The sequence below is a fragment of the Drosophila innubila genome, assembly GCF_004354385.1.
Source record: "Drosophila innubila isolate TH190305 chromosome 3L unlocalized genomic scaffold, UK_Dinn_1.0 0_D_3L, whole genome shotgun sequence".
Taxonomy (NCBI): Eukaryota; Metazoa; Arthropoda; class Insecta; order Diptera; family Drosophilidae; genus Drosophila; species Drosophila innubila.
The window spans coordinates 2,430,674-2,446,183 of record NW_022995376.1 but is presented as its reverse complement, the minus strand read 5'-3'; the positions used below and the strand labels follow the sequence as shown (position 1 = coordinate 2,446,183).

At 37.1% G+C, this 15,510-nt stretch overlaps 2 protein-coding genes across 2 annotated transcripts in view; both read right to left on the bottom strand.

Moving 5' to 3' along the window:
* LOC117788815 (formin-binding protein 1-like) overlaps positions 1–6,700 on the bottom strand; it is a 50,700-nt gene extending 44,000 nt beyond the window's left edge. Inside the window, exons 1-2 of the mRNA XM_034627687.1 lie at positions 6,670–6,700; positions 5,487–5,625 (exon numbers count right to left, since the gene is read on the bottom strand). Coding sequence (XP_034483578.1) covers positions 5,487–5,510 — 24 coding nt within the window. The 5' untranslated portion in view covers positions 5,511–5,625; positions 6,670–6,700. The remainder of the gene's footprint in view (positions 1–5,486; positions 5,626–6,669) is intronic.
* A 578-nt stretch (positions 6,701–7,278) lies between these two features.
* On the bottom strand, positions 7,279–15,144 carry LOC117788118 (non-receptor tyrosine-protein kinase TNK1). The gene is made up of 3 exons (XM_034626787.1): positions 14,187–15,144; positions 10,795–11,953; positions 7,279–9,641 (listed from the first exon to the last, which is right to left on the bottom strand). The coding sequence occupies exons 2-3, from the start codon at positions 11,928–11,930 to the stop codon at positions 7,655–7,657; spliced, it is 3,123 nt and encodes a 1,040-aa protein (XP_034482678.1). The 5' UTR covers positions 11,931–11,953; positions 14,187–15,144; the 3' UTR covers positions 7,279–7,654.
* Between the last annotated feature and the right edge of the window lie 366 nt (positions 15,145–15,510).

Here is a 15,510-nt window from a genome sequence, read left to right as displayed (position 1 = left end):
AAAATAAATTGGAAAGTTCAAGATTTAAAAAAAAAAAATTAAAATAAGAAACAAATATGAAAAGCAAAAATTAGGAAATCATATTCAAAACTAAAGAAATTATATTCCATAAATTTAATAAAAATGTATATTACTATTCAAAAGATAATTCAATAATAGTCAGCAAAAATAAATCTACTTTTTTCTAATATTCACGAGCACATTTTTTACTACTTTTGGTGCTCTAAATGTTTTTCTAGTTTAAATTTCCTAATTTACTTTAAAAAATTTTTAAATAAATATTTTCTTGGCTCAATTTCCCAACTTATGTCTCAAATGTTGTCATCCCTTTTATTGGTTACTGTCTATTCTGTTGTAAGATTTTTCTATAATATTGAAATCATATTAGTGGCAAAAAGCACCCATATTTCTACCCCCTTGCATTTGAATTTGTTGACCAACAACAGAAAGGGAAAATGTTGCCAAAACATTTGCCGGATGCAATAAAATTGAGCCAGAGTTTTTGCAACCACCCGTCGAGCAAAAGTTCCTGTCACATGCCGGGAAAATCCTTGTAAATCCCAAGGCGAAACTCCTGGCGCCAAGTTGCTTTTCTTTCGACTCTTCGACTCTCATACTCACTGACATCTCTGACATCTCTGCAACTGCTGCAACTGTCTGAAGGTCTCGGAAAATCGATAAGATGAGCTAAGAGCCAGATTTTTGCAGTTAGGGTGCGACCCCAAGATGAATTCTCGTAATTTCCTTGGCCTTGAGCACATAAATTCATCGACCCTTCACTTCTTCTTTTTGATTTAATTGGAAACTTGCCCGAAGGGAACAGGCAGTGTCAAATTGAAGTTGGCTTTTGGGGTGTGCCAGAATTTCAATCATGGCGCACACGTTAGCCAAATTTAACGACCCTTCCGAAGACAGTAATTAGAAGTGATGAAAGATATATGAGCACAAGTTGGTGTCGCTTTTTTAAGACTTGCAGCGTTGCATGTCACTCATAAAGATCATTAAAAAAAAACACCATTCTTCTTATTGCAGTTGTTGTTGTTGTGTTATTTTTAGCTGGGTTTTTTTTTAGTTCAAGACAACTTAGAGCATAAGTGGTTAAGTAAGGTTTTCTTTTGGAATTTATTAATTTAATATTAAACATTGATAAAATTGGAAAAGTATATTTTTATTAAAAAATTAATAAATAAAAAAATAAAACAATTGCTTTTATTAATTAATTAAATGCTATTGTTTATAAAACAGTTATCAATGTCTGGGTAATAATTTTGTTATTTATTGAAAGTTCACAGTTTATATAATCACTAGTAATTTTCTAAAAGTGTGAACTTTGACCAAAAATTAACCCACTTCCAACTCGAATTTTGCAAAACGCCATCTAGTTGCACGTTTAAGTTGTCTCTGCTATGTTGTGTGAAAATTTCAGGCTCCTGGGACTTATGGTTTGGGATGTGCAATGATCAGTGAGTCAGTCAGGACAAAGAATTTTATATATATAGATTAATTACATTTTTATATTTATTTATCATTGAAAATAAAATTAAAAAATACAATTTTTACACAACAGATTGTATAGAAAAATGTCAATTTTTAAAGGAAAGAAAAAAAGTTGTAAAGTTGCCAATTGATACGGAATTTCAATGTCAGAAAAAGTTCAGAAAAACAAAAAACTGCAGCAACAAAAACCAGAGCAACCACAAAAACAAGTACATAATAAAAAATTATTTACAGAGTGCTCTAAAAAACATAAAACAGCTGCACTCCATGACGATGACGACGACGACGATGGCATTGAATCGAGTGAAGTGGGTGATTGGAGAGTGTGAAGGAGCTAAAACAGAGACCAGAGACCTCGAAACACAGACAGAGAAAGAGAGAGAGTGAGACAGAAGAAGAGAAAGAGACAGACAGACAAAGACAAGTGCCTGATTGTGTTGGAGAGACAGACAACTATGATCAAACAGCTGATCAAGCAAGCAACAAACAACAAGATACATAGATACAAAGATACAAATCAGAAAACCATTTCAAAGATACATTAATCTAGACAAATTGCGCTACAAAGCGAGAGAGAATGAGTTGAGAAAAAGAGGGCTGCAATTACAATAGATTGCAACAATAATAACAGTTATCATTTGGAGTATAGTACGATGTTATCTTATTATTATTATTTATTCAGTCATCAGCTCACAGATAATAAACAGCTCTAATTGATGAATATGCGGAAATAACTGATTTGTCAGGTAGTAAACTTGATTTCCGCATAAAATTGGCTTACTACGAGTTAAAACTGTCAAAACTAAGAGTTTTTCATTAAAAAGAAAATCTAGGAACTGTAAAAAACTTGAAGTGTGATCGGTTCATTGATAAACTTTGTAAATGAAGACTGAAAGATGTAATTTGCTTCAGTAAGAAAATTAATGAAGAAAACTATCAAAATTTTTTAAATTTCTCTGGGAAATTGTTCTATAAATATTGAAAAACTAATAGTGTGACCAAATTCAGTTAACTCATTATGTAAAATGAAAAAAAAAGATTAAAATCAGTTTAGTTTATTTGCAAATTTCGTAAATAAAGACTTAAAACTCTGAAATCCATAAATATTTTTTATATTATGACAAAAAAAAATGTATTTTAGGTAAAAAAGTAAGTAATTAATACAGATCTGATAGTATTTTCTTTATAAAATTCTCTCAAAGGTCTGAAAACATATTAAAGTCCTTTTTTTCAATACAAAAAACACAAAATCATTATAAAGAATTATTATATTCAGTATAATACCAATAAAAAAGTGTGACCACATGTGTTATTTTAATAACTCCTCGTTTTCACACAGTTGATTAACTAAAAGGAATCTTAAATCGATTAACATAATCGAGGCATGTTTATCGATATAAAATTCCTGGTACTAATCTGTAATTTATGCAGGTTATGACTACAAAGGCAGCTTCCCAATGAAAATATACTCAGCATACACCACAAACAATTTTTCCGTGCCACTCCCCCGCCTCCCCTCCCACTTCACACACACACACAATATTATTACGAGATCTAAAAAGACAGGCGACTATTTTTAGCAGAGAATAAGATAGAAATGTAAGGTGGCGACGTTAAAGAGGGAAAATAAATTCACCCTAAATAAAAAAAATAGAAACAGTTTTTATTACTATTTTTATAACAATTTGATTTGATTTTCGGATTTTATTTTCAGGCTTTTTGCATATGCAACGAGCCAAGTTTTAATGGACATTTAAGACGTTGTTTGGCGCATGCCTTAAATTTAATTAAAGTGAAAATTTTTGTTCATAAAGCCGTACAACAAAAACAAAAATGCAAAGAAAGTTTTTTTTTTGTTGTTGTTTTTTTTAGTTGAGTGACGCCGCTTGGCAATTGGCTTTGGCTTTGGCTCCACTTGGCCAACAAAATTTTTTATATTTACTTCAAATTCCATTTTTATGCAGGCCTCGCAATTGACCCGCTTATTAGCCCGGTCCGCTCCGATTCGGCTTAAAGCTTGGAATTTGCATTTAAAATAAAAATACAAAAAAAAAAAAAAGGAAAAATAATAATAATAAGGCTTTTTCTTTAACGTTACGTGTTAATTTCCATTAACCGAATTTACAACTTGGTTTGCACTTTCTTTGCTTTGTTTGTTACGAATATTTTCCACTTTTATTTTGGCTTTGAAATTTGCGTGCAAATTACTTGTATTTATGCAAATGCTTAACGCTTTTCGAAATAAACAATAATCGCACATTGTGGCTACCGATATTGGACCGGCTTAAACAATAGATAACCATTGAGCATAAGAGAAAACAAAAGATAGATATGGAAACTTCGAGAGGAAGTAAAAGATGTAAGATATTTCAGAATCTACTCAAGTATTAAAGCAAACGAAAGAATATTAAATATATTCAGTGGAAGTAGAATTATCTTAATGCATTCCAGATACTGCAGATTACATAAATCTCTTAATTTTATTTCTGTAAAAGCTATATCTTACGAATGTAAGTAATGGAAATGGAAGAGGAAATTGTGAGAAATTCCGGACTCTACAAAAGTACTCATAACATATCACTTTATATATAAAAAAAATAAAAAGCAAATTTGATGAATGAAATATATTTATTTGACTAACTGTATGCACATATTTGAATAAGTAGTTCTTTCGCAAATCCACTAGCCAAACAAATTTGGACACATTGGCGAGCTTTAAAGCTCTACGCAACTATCAAAATCCCAGAACGACAAAAACTACATCAGCAAAAAAAAAATAAAAGGATAAATGCTCATAGATGACAGTCAGTGTCTAGACATGCAATTTTATCCTGGAGCTGAATTTGAAGCTGACGCGGAAGCAACTTTACCAGCTGTACACAGACACAGACAAACACACACAAGGACCCGCAGTCACACCTACATATACAGACATAGTTTGAGGGTGTGTGTGTGCTGCCGGCTGTGGTTAACAAAACTACCCCCAAAATCGAAACGAATTCAAATTGAAAAACGCATAAAAATCACATTGAAAAAAAGCAAAAATAAAATCAGCACTAAAATCAGCAAACTGCTCTTCTTCTTCTCCTCCTTCTCCCACTCTTCTTATTCCACCTTTTTGGCAAACAGCTGAAACAGCGAATTTTTAAGCAATGCGCGTAGGGCGTAGGCTGAGAGAGGAAGAGAAGTAGAGAGTAAAGGGGAAAAGGAGAGCAGGAATCAGGTAAAGCGCCAATTTCGGGTGTGTCGGCTAAAGAGTTGTCAGTTTAGCTAATTTAACGCCAGATTTAGCCTATTTTATACTTTAAAGCTGAAATGTTGCCTGTTAAACATGTTTTACGTTACATTCAGCTTTTTTTTATTAATTTTAGAAAAGTAGAATAGATAGTTCGCATTTCTAAATTCATAATAAATCACACTATTTGGATTTTTATTTCGATTATAGTGAAAATAACATAACCTGTTATTTTATTAACATATTACTTTGTATTTCTACTTTAAAGAGATAATTTTAACGCTCATTTAATTTCTAGCTTATTTTAACTGTGATAATCATGGCAACACTGTTCACAGCTGCGACAGGAGGCTATGAAAAAGCAGTTAAAATATATATGTACAAAATTTACGGGCTGACTTTACACAAAAATGTAGAATACAACAACTAAAACAAACGAGAACGACAACAACAAACGGAATTCTACGCTTGGGGCATATTTCTCTCTCTTTCTCTCGCTCTCTTATTCTCATATGGCGAGCCCGCAATTTACATAAAACACGCAAAACCAGTTTTTAGTATTTCATATATATATTTTTTCAAATTCTGTTGGTCAAATCAGCAGACGAAGAGAGCGAGAAGCAGAGAGAAGATAACGTTAAAATACTTGCGCTCCTGCACTTAAAGCTCAACTAAGAAGAGAGCTTTAATAAAAATATAACAACAAAAATTCAAAGACAAATCAAATACAAAAAGAACAACAACTACTACTTACCCATAGATCAGTACCCCAACTCATTTTGTTGTTGGAGTTTTGCGCTGCCGCTGCTGCGTTGCGTTTGCTGACTCTGCCAGTTGCTGCTGCTGCTGCGCTGCTGCTGCTCTGCTTGTTTGCTGCTTTGATCCGTTTGCCACTGTTGTTATCGTTTGTTGTTGTAGTTGTTGTTGTTCATTAACGCAAGAGCGGAACATGAAGCAAAACAGAAGAACAAGACAAGTATTAAATAAACTGAGAATTTTCGTTTTGTTTCGTTTTACATTTCCTTTGCTGCTGTTTAATTGTATGTGTCTGTGTATAAACAAAATAACAAAAAAAAAAAGTAAAGAGAGCAATTCCATAAAATGCAGACGTGTCCAGCGACTGCGACTGCGACGCCGGCAGCGGCAGGTAGACCGATAAAAAATGCGTTTTAAAGAAATGTGTGGAATGGGTAAGGAATTTGGTATGGTGGAATGGGAACGGCAATAAGCATAGGGATAAGAGATAGGGATACAACAACAAATAAAAACCGGCCGCTGCTGCAGTCGCTGTCGCTGCTGACGTCAAGACAAATTTTTGTGCACTCGCAATACGTTGCAGTCGCGAGAGAGAGCGAGAGCACGAGTGAGAGCAGGATAAAGCATTAAAGAGAGCGCTGCTGCATTTCGTAATTGAGAGAGAGACAAATTGGAATTTGAATTTCGAAGTAATCATTTATTTATTTATGACAGATTGTCGATACACATTGTATAAATATTAAACACGCGCACACGTCTTTTTAATTGAATTTGCCATTAGTTTTAATTTAGCTTTTTCTATTTTAAACGCTGGCAACAACAACAACAACCAAACAATAGGCAAATGTGCCTATTGTTGTTTTTACATAATTTCGCACGCACACACACATAAGCTCACACACACACGTAGGCCGAGTGCACGCTCTCTGCTTCTTCTTTTTTCTTATTTCGTTTCGCGCATCGAAGAAATGAAATGCAATCAATATTTATATTAAATTTAGCCGTTGGTTCAAGTGTTGCACAATTATTTTATCGCATTAATATGCGCTTGCACTTAGTATGCGTCATAATTTAGGTGACATTTGCACTCACACACACACACACGACCACAATTAATTGTTGTTTTTTTTATCTTTTTATCGTGCGAAAACAACTCGCATGCGAATCATGCGTTCTTTTACCTTCGGCGTTTCGTTTGCAACTGCAGCACGGCGGGGTTCAGTGCTGCCAACTTGTTTTAACAGTGATGTAGCAACAAAAAACGGGCTGGCAGGCTTGGTTCGCGGATTTGAGCACATTTTCCATATTTTGATCATTTTTCAAAATTGGCTTAATTATGAAGAATATATAAAAATTTAAAGCTAGAATTTTGAAACTTATAGTTAGAATATTAAAAAATTTTTGAATTGAACTAAATATAACTTTGTTGCACAACTTTGCCCTCAGAGGCACAATATGTAAATAAATATAAAAAATATATAATTAAAAACTTCGCCTTTATTTCATCTAATTTTGAATTAAAATTGTTCTTTAATTTGTTTATTATTTGCAGCAAATGCAGTCGAGAATAAGAAAAATACTACGTTTTGCAAAAATACTAAAAAAAAAAAAGCTAAACCGTGCGTTATCGATGCAGCTAATTATCGTTGGAGATGTGTAACGAGTCAATTAAATGAATCGTGATTTCTAACTGAAGTTATTTTTAAATAAAACGTTATTCTTAAATGAAACGTAATTTTTGAATAACATAATTTTTTAAATAAATTGTTACTCTTTTAAATGAAACTCACTTTTGTTTTTGTAACAATTACATATAATTTATTGATTTAATAACTAACTAAATAGGTAGCAGCCGTTGCATCGAGAGTTTGTTATTAGTTTTTTAAATAGCGTGCAAAATAATTTCATTTGCATACACTTATGTACAGAGCGTAAGGCAATAACAATTGATTTCTTAAAAACTTCAGTACTTAAAACAAATATAATGTATATATATATCGAGATATATAGATATTCGTGTCGTTGCTACAGAAATTCAAGCCGAGTATTTTTCTTTTGTATTAGCAAAAAAAGAATTCGAGTTATTTGCGAGTGACTTAAGTTAAATTAAATTAAAAAGAGTGTGTGCTTAAAATTCTTAAACTACAGAGATTTGTGCCTTGTGGATTAATCCACAGTGGTTTGCAGTAGAAATTCGGCAGCCAATTCGAGATTCCAATTGGTTTGTGACAACGCCTGCTCACACTGTGCCCGCCCTGCCACGCCCAGTCGGCACAGCTGATCGATCTTGTAGTGCCGCATGGCCAGTTGAAGATCTCCGCTGGCTGCACGCAGAGCATTCCGCACATCCTGCTCTACGGCGGAGCTGCCCAGTTCCTGCATTAGTTGCTGCAGTTTCTCCTGCTCCCGCTGTGCATCCGCAGGTATGGGTGCATAGAGTTGATGTGCTCCCTCCAGCTGTTGTTGCTGCTGCAGTCGCATCTTGTCCAGACGTCGTTGGATTTGCTGGGCGGAGAGCGGAGGTGGCGCCAAAGGCGCTGGACGATGTGGACGCAGATAATCATCGAGTGTGACTTCATCATAGATGGCAGCTCCATTGTTTGTTGCAGGCACCTGGCCATAGTAACTGGATGGCGCCACTGCATCATAGCGTTCTCCGCCAGCATAAAGCGATGAGGAGCTAGCATACAGACTGTTGTTGCTTTTGGGTGTGACCACACGATTGGAGATGGCCACAAAGGAGTGCGAAGTCTGCGCTTGATTCTGATACAATTGCTCGGCAGGGTCAGGCTGCTCCAGAGGAGCAGCAGGCTGTTCTACAGGCGGCTGGGCGTAGTATTCGGAGGGCGTGGCTGCCACACGCTCATACCAAATGCGATTCACTACAGCCTGTGTGTTGCTGGTCTCCAGATTGCTCTGCTTGCTGCTGTCATTGGGACTGGAGTGATTTGATAGACTTCCTGCTGCTCCATTCTTAAGCGGCGTTAGATTCGCTTTGTAGACAAACTCCTTGTTGGCATACATTTGCGAGGAGTTGCGTTCATAATCCTCTTGCGCTTTATTGCTGCCACTGTACATGTCCTTCTCCAGCTCCGCTATAAAGGATTTGTCCAGCAGCACGCTTTCTGTATTAGGATTAACTGGCTCCAATGACAGCTGACTCAGCTGACACTCCAGCGCAGGTATATTCTCCTTGTTGGCATGACCATTGCTCAAGGATTCGCCAAATAGATTCTTTCGAACAGCTGGCGAGGCACACGTAGCCACTGGAGCAGCAACAGGAGCCACTGCAGCCGCATTGGAATACAATTGCAGGGCAGTTGAGGCCTCCAAGCTGCTCGTATCAAAGGGATCATGTTGTGGCGTCTGTTGCTCACGTTTCTGGGCAAACTCCATGGTATTGGAGTAGGTGGGCGGCATTTGATAAGGCGGCGGCTGCAGACGACCGGGAGAAGCATCCAAAGCGAAATCAAATTGCGGCTGTTCATGGTAATACGTGGGCGTGGTGGGGTCATCACTAGCTACGCCACTCTCATTGAATGTGGGCACATCAATGGGCGCATCCAACAAACAAAACGAATTATCCAGCTGTAAAGAGCTACTTTCACCCGTGGTCATGGGTGAAATGTCTATGAGTATGCCCTCCTGCTGCTGCTGCTGTTGTTGTTGAGGTGGAGGAGGACGTTGTGGTCCTGCGGTTAGCTTCTGTTTCACCGCATTGCGACGTTGCAGTCCAGCTGTATCATTTATCAATTTATTATAGGCAAATTGTTTGCTGGAATTATTCTTGGACTCCTTGGCATGTCCAGCCTGTAGAGAGACGCACTTCCTCTGCCGCTCCTCGCCAGCATTGCCCATGGGCGCTGTGGCGCCACCTGCCCCGCCCCAGCAGAAACCAAACTGCGAGGATTGCCCACGCATGGTGACATCGCCAGGACGACGCGACGTCGACGTCGACTGCTGCTCCTGGAGCAGAGCACGCGGAAAGACGCCAATGTCGTAGGTGCGTTGATTCTGTCCCTTGATCAGCTTCAGCTCCGAGCGTCCATCGATGATGGCAATTGCATCTCCCGCCTCGATTTGCAGTCCCTTCGAGTCGTGGTAACTTCGGCTGGCTCTTAGCACGGGTGGCGACATGCTCGCCAGGTATTCCCTATGGAATACAGTAGAGTATTATATTAGAAATACTATTTTAAAGAAAATTCACAGTGTTTTTTCTTGGTCTTATTAACTTGGAAAAATTAGTAAAATATTTTAAGATGCAGCATCAAATTAGAGGCCAAATAATGATCAAAATAATATTCCGCATGAAAATCGGTTAAGATTTGACAAAGTTATGGCAGTTTAAAATCTGGTAAAACTTCGCAAAAAAATTTAAGATTTTGAAAAAAATATTTTTCCGAAAAATTCATAGGGGGGAGTACATGCTTTTGTCAGAAAAAATCAAAAATAAAATATTTTTGAAAGTTAATAATTTTTAAATGCAAAATCAAATTACAGGCCAAATAATGATCAAAGTTATATTCCGCATGAAAATCGGTTAAGATTTGAAAAAGTTATGGCAGTTTAAAATCTGGTAAAACTTCGCGCAAATATTTAAGATTTTGAAAAAAATATTTTTCCGAAAAAATCATAGGGGGGAATACATGCTTTTGTCAGAAAAAATCCAAAATAAAATATTTTTGAAAGTTAATAATTTTTAAATGCAAAATCAAATTAGAGGCCAAATAATGATCAAAGTGATATTCCGCGTGAAAATCAGCTAAAATTTAACAAAGTTATGGAAGTTTGAAGTTGGTAAGACCTTTTACTTAGAAACGTTACAAGTCAAATTTTTTGTCAGATTTTGCTTGATTTTTTACAGAAAAATGAAACCTCTCAGAATCAAATTTAAAGTGTTGTTTCATGCTAATTTGGGCACCAGGAGTTGTTTAAAAGTGAAAACTCAAGATTTAAAATTTTGAAAAAAATATTTTTTTCAAAAAATACAAAAAATATAAAAAATACATGATTTTGTCGCAAAAAATCGAAAATAAAAAGTTTTTAAAAGTTAATAATTTTTAAATGCAGAATCAATCAAGAGAACAAATAATGATCAAAATGTTATACCGCTTGAAAATCAGTTAGGTTTTGCCAAAGTTATGCAAGTTTGAAGTCTTGAAAAATTGTGAATTTTCTAATTTTGATGACGAGTTAAAGTCAGAGAGACTTTGATTAAAAATTTAATTAATCCAAGTTAAATTGACCAAAAGAAACGCTGTTAAAAGTGTATTTTCTTCGACTTTTTCGAGGTTTCTTCAACTTACTTGAGTGCCGCCATGGTGGGTCTCTCCTGGGGCGTCTTGTCCCAGCACTGCAGCATCATGGCGTACACGTCCGGCGGACAGGCGTCCGGTTGATGCAGTCGCTCCCCTTCCCGATCGATTTTACGCAGGATCTGTGAACCGTTTAGACCCACCCAAGGATCCTCGCCAAAGCTAAACATCTCCCAGAGCGTAACGCCAAACATCCAAGTGTCCGAGGCATGGGAGAATTGACGAAAGCGCAAGGATTCGGGTGCACACCAGGGAAACGGAACCTTCTTGTGCTCGGACATGACATAGCAATCATCCTCCTGGGGCAGAGCACGCATTAGACCAAAGTCCCCAATTTTAATCTTATTGCCAGCGGTGAGTAGGACATTGCGACAGGCGAGATCGCGATGCAGGAAGCGCTTCTGCTCCAGATAGGCCATACCCGTGACTATCTGCACCGACCAGTTCCAGATGTGGGTCAGGGAAGTGTGGCGACACTGTTTCCGCAGCGTGTCGAGGAGGGAACCACGCTCCGCCAGCTCCGTGATCATCATCATGGGCTGGGAGAGGACAACGCCGTAGAGACGCACCAGATTCGAGTGATCCAAGGCGTGCATTGCCTGCACCTCGCGAAAGAAGTCATCAATGATCCCGGGCTGAGTGAGATTATCCGACTTGAGCACCTTGACGGCCACGGGTAGCACCCTGCCAGCCGGAGATGCACTCCATTCGCCACGTCGCACCACGCCAAAGGAACCATCTCCCAGTTTCAATCCCAAGGTAATATCCTTCTCATGTATCAAACAGGTTAATGCACCGGGTTGCTGTTGTTGTTGTTGCTGCTGCTGTTGTTGTTGCTTCTTGGAGGAGGGCTGCTTGCCACCGCCAATCAACTTGGACAGTATATTCTTACGCCATTGATGCGCCTTCTTCTTCCGCACCGCCTCCATGAGACGCCTTATCGCCGGTTTCCCCAGTCCACAACGTTCCAGATCATCGGGTAGAACGTAATCAAAGTGCGCCAATCGCGTCACTTGAAGATCATCGCGTATCCGCTCCAGAAACTGCTCCAGCTGCACCTCACGCAGCAGATCCTCCAGCCAGGCCGTCTCGCTCTGACCGCCATCCCCGCCGGCTGGTGAACCCATCCTGGATATGTGATCACCACCACCTGTAAATAACGATTTCATGAATCTATACAATTTTAACATAAATTAATGAGGTTCCTATGGGAACTAACACAAATATACACAAATCTATCTCAGTTTATATTCCTTTAATAGAGTAAATTATTAAAAAAAATAGAAATATAAGTGAGATTTGATCAACTTGCAGGTCAAATTTTCCAAAAAGCCTCCCTAATGCACGACCAAATCGACTCAGCTATGTTATGTAAAAATTTCAGATTTCTATGTCTAACGGCTTGGTCTCCAGAATGATCAGTCAGTGAGTCAGAGTGATCAGTCAAAGAGTTTTATATATTTTTAATGTATATTTTCAAGTATTATATATGTCAAATTTGACTTGATTTATTGCAATTTATGATTTATTTTTGTCAATTTTGTTTAGGCTAAAATATAACTTAAATAATTTATCAAATTAGTATTTTAAAATTTTTAGATCACCTTTTTCAAAAAAACTGATATTCAATTTTTAAAATTTATTGAATAATCCCACCATAAAATTTCCTTAAGGGAAATTTACACACAAATCTATCTCAAGTTGTCTTATTTTAATCAAATATACTATTCTTAATTCATTTTTACAAAATAACAAACTTATTATCGTTAAAAATGGTGAGTTAATATTCTAAATTTATCAAACCCTTTTTATCGGGGTTTTTTTTTTTAATTATATATGCATTTTTAGTACATTTGATTAAATATGTAGAATACTTTTCAAATAATACCACTTGAAAATTCACTCCAGGGAAATTTGCACTAAACAACGATAATTGCTTGTCGATCAATGTGATATTTCAGCAATAAAATTGCTCAAGTGAATTTCCCAAGTGTTCCATAGGTTAATATCTGCTTTGATAAGTTACTATATAGATAATCTCTAGTTTTATTACTTTAACCGATTCTCACTTGCTTTTAATTGATTAGCAACTCTTTTTTTGAACTCTTTCACAATTTGTTAACAACGATTTCACAGCTGGGAATGCGCGCTCTCTATATTTTTCTGTTTTGTTTTGTCTCTTGGTAATTCCCCCATTGAGGGACTTCCCACGCTCTCAACAATTTGAGAAATTGTATTTGCATGCCGGTCACGTCGCTTGTGTGTTACCAATTTTTGTATTTACTTTTGTTTTTCAGCTAAAACTATGCATTGTCTGCTTAGTCAGTTCGAACATCTTGAAAAGTGGTTTGAGTTTGAATTTATTAACACACTTGTTGCTACAATTCTGCTTCTTCTTTTGGTTTTGTTCAGTTTGTTTATGTTTTCTTTTTGATAAGATACAGCGAACTTGAACTCATACTCTTTATAGACTTCTGGTACTTAATAAGCGAAAGTAAGTAATAAAACAAATTAATAGGTGTATTAAAATTGCCGTTGCGTCGCTGCTTTATTATTATCAGCAGCAGCAGCAGCGACTGCGACGCTTTGTCATATTACGTCAGCTTCAAAACGGTTACAATGCTGTCAACGCTGACTGCGACTGCGCTGCATGCAAGTGGGCCACGCAGAGGCTCTGCATTTGTGTGTGTGTGTGAGTGAGAGAGTACAAGAAACTGGCGACAATTGACAAAGAGCGCAGCTGCAACAGCCAGTGTTGTCATTTTATGTACCAAAAAGTTAGATATTCAGCTATTTTTAGCTACTTTTTGAACGTATTAAGTACTTAACTTTTTGTAGCTATTTACTATTTAGCTACCTATTGAACAAATTTAGATATGTAGCTATTTGTAGCAATCTTTTTGACCAGAGTAGGTATTTTTATCGCTTGAAATTCTGCCAACACTGTCGGAATCATGACGCCATCTCTAAAAAATTCTTGACGCGTGCTAAAAATGCAATTATATGGGCTTAACTGAGATAAGAGTTAAAGAGAAGAGTGAAAAGAGAGAGAGAGAGAGGGAGGGGGTTAGCTTAGTGACTGCAGCAGGTATTTTTAAAGCTCGAGTCAATATTAATTCCACTGAGAAGCTTTACTAAAAGCTTCACACTAATAACGTTTAACGTACAAAGCACTTGTGATTGCCATTGAGCAATTACTCAGCCGGAAACAATTTGTAAAGAAAAGCGGATACTAATTGAAACTAGACTAGATAAACATAACAAAATGAAAGAGAGATTAGTTTTTCACCCACCAAAAACACTTGAAAATTGTGACAGTTGCAATAACAAAAGTCTAAGCATAAAATTGTTGACAGTTGCGACAATTCTCAGAGGACACTTACCCTTTGGGAACAGATTCTTTTCTTTTTTTTGGGAACAGCTGCACTCAGCGAAACGTTGACGCTTCCGTTGTCGTCGACGTCGTTGTTGCTGTTATAGGCTGCTGCACTTTGCGAAACTTCCTGTCTTTTTGAACAGGTTGCAAAGATGAAACTGAAACTTAATATGTGTTGTTTGCTTTGGCAGCAGCAGCAGAAGGTGAAGGACGCAGGCTGCGACGTCGGCGTCGCTGTTTATGTCTCGCTGAGACTACGGCTGTTTATATATGTGTATGTGTGTGTTTGTGTGCTGCTTTGTTTACACTCGCTGGCAGAGCAGCTGGCTTTGGATTGGACGCCAACATTGCTGCGTTGTTGTTTCTACATGGAAATTGGCCATCATCATCGTCGTCATATGTGTATAGAAATGGCGAATGGAGAAGCAAGAAGGAAGCCGCTTAATATTAATTTAGTTGCCCACACACACACACAATCACACAATTTCTTTCCCTATTTCTCTCTCTCTCTCCGCACTACTCTCTTCGTCACAGTGTTTTGCACAAATATTTCTACGTTTTTATCCCCTTTTATTTGCCTGCTGTAATTGTTGTTGCTTGTGTGCGTGCTTAGCGTTTATTTTTGTTACATATTCCCTCACATTTGCTTTGTGCAATTTTTCGCATAAATTAAAACAACAACTATTAACGCTTTTCCATGGAAATGCGCGCACGAAAGACAAGCCACAAAATAAAGTTAGCAACAACAAAACTTGCACGAAAAGTCGTTGTTGTTGTTTTTGTTACTGCACAAAGCGTTGCTCTTTTATTAAGCTTCAAGACGCGTCACGTTTAAGCTTGTTTTTTGTTGACCAGCAAGCTCACGGTTAAACGAAGCACTAACGATGCGCTTAATAAAATTTAATTTGCATGCGCGAAAAAAAAAACCGTGCGACGAACAAAACCAACCGCTTGCTAGCTGTTGTTGTTGTCAAGTGCTCGACTGCAGTACAATCGATTAGCGCTCTATCGAAACGCTCAGCATTAGTTCGATTCAACGAGCTAGTCAACAAAGTGAGCGAGCGAACTACATCCCTGATTGTTGTTCATAAAGCTTACTAGTTCACTTCTTTTGTTCGCTCATAGGTGGCGCATTTTTGCATTTAAGTTAGTCCAAATTTCAAAATGCAGTAACTTTGAAATAAATGAATAATGTAATGAAAATTTTTAAATTCGAAATTAGATAAAATTGAGGAAAACATTTTAATAAAGGTTTAAAGTTCGTCATCCCAAGGGGAGAGAAGTTACAAATTCAATTCTAAAAAGTAAACCAAAAAATCAACAAAACTCTA

What these genes read in the sequence shown, in the direction of transcription:
- LOC117788118 (XM_034626787.1), bottom strand. Translation starts at nt 11,930, where the DNA reads ATGGGTTCACCAGCCGGCGGGGATGGCGGTCAGAGCGAGACGGCCTGG. An exon ending in CCCACCATGGCGGCACTCAA is followed by an intron (nt 9,642 to 10,794) that starts GTAAGTTGAAGA and finishes TGTATTCCATAG; the next exon opens with GGAATACCTGGCGAGCATGT.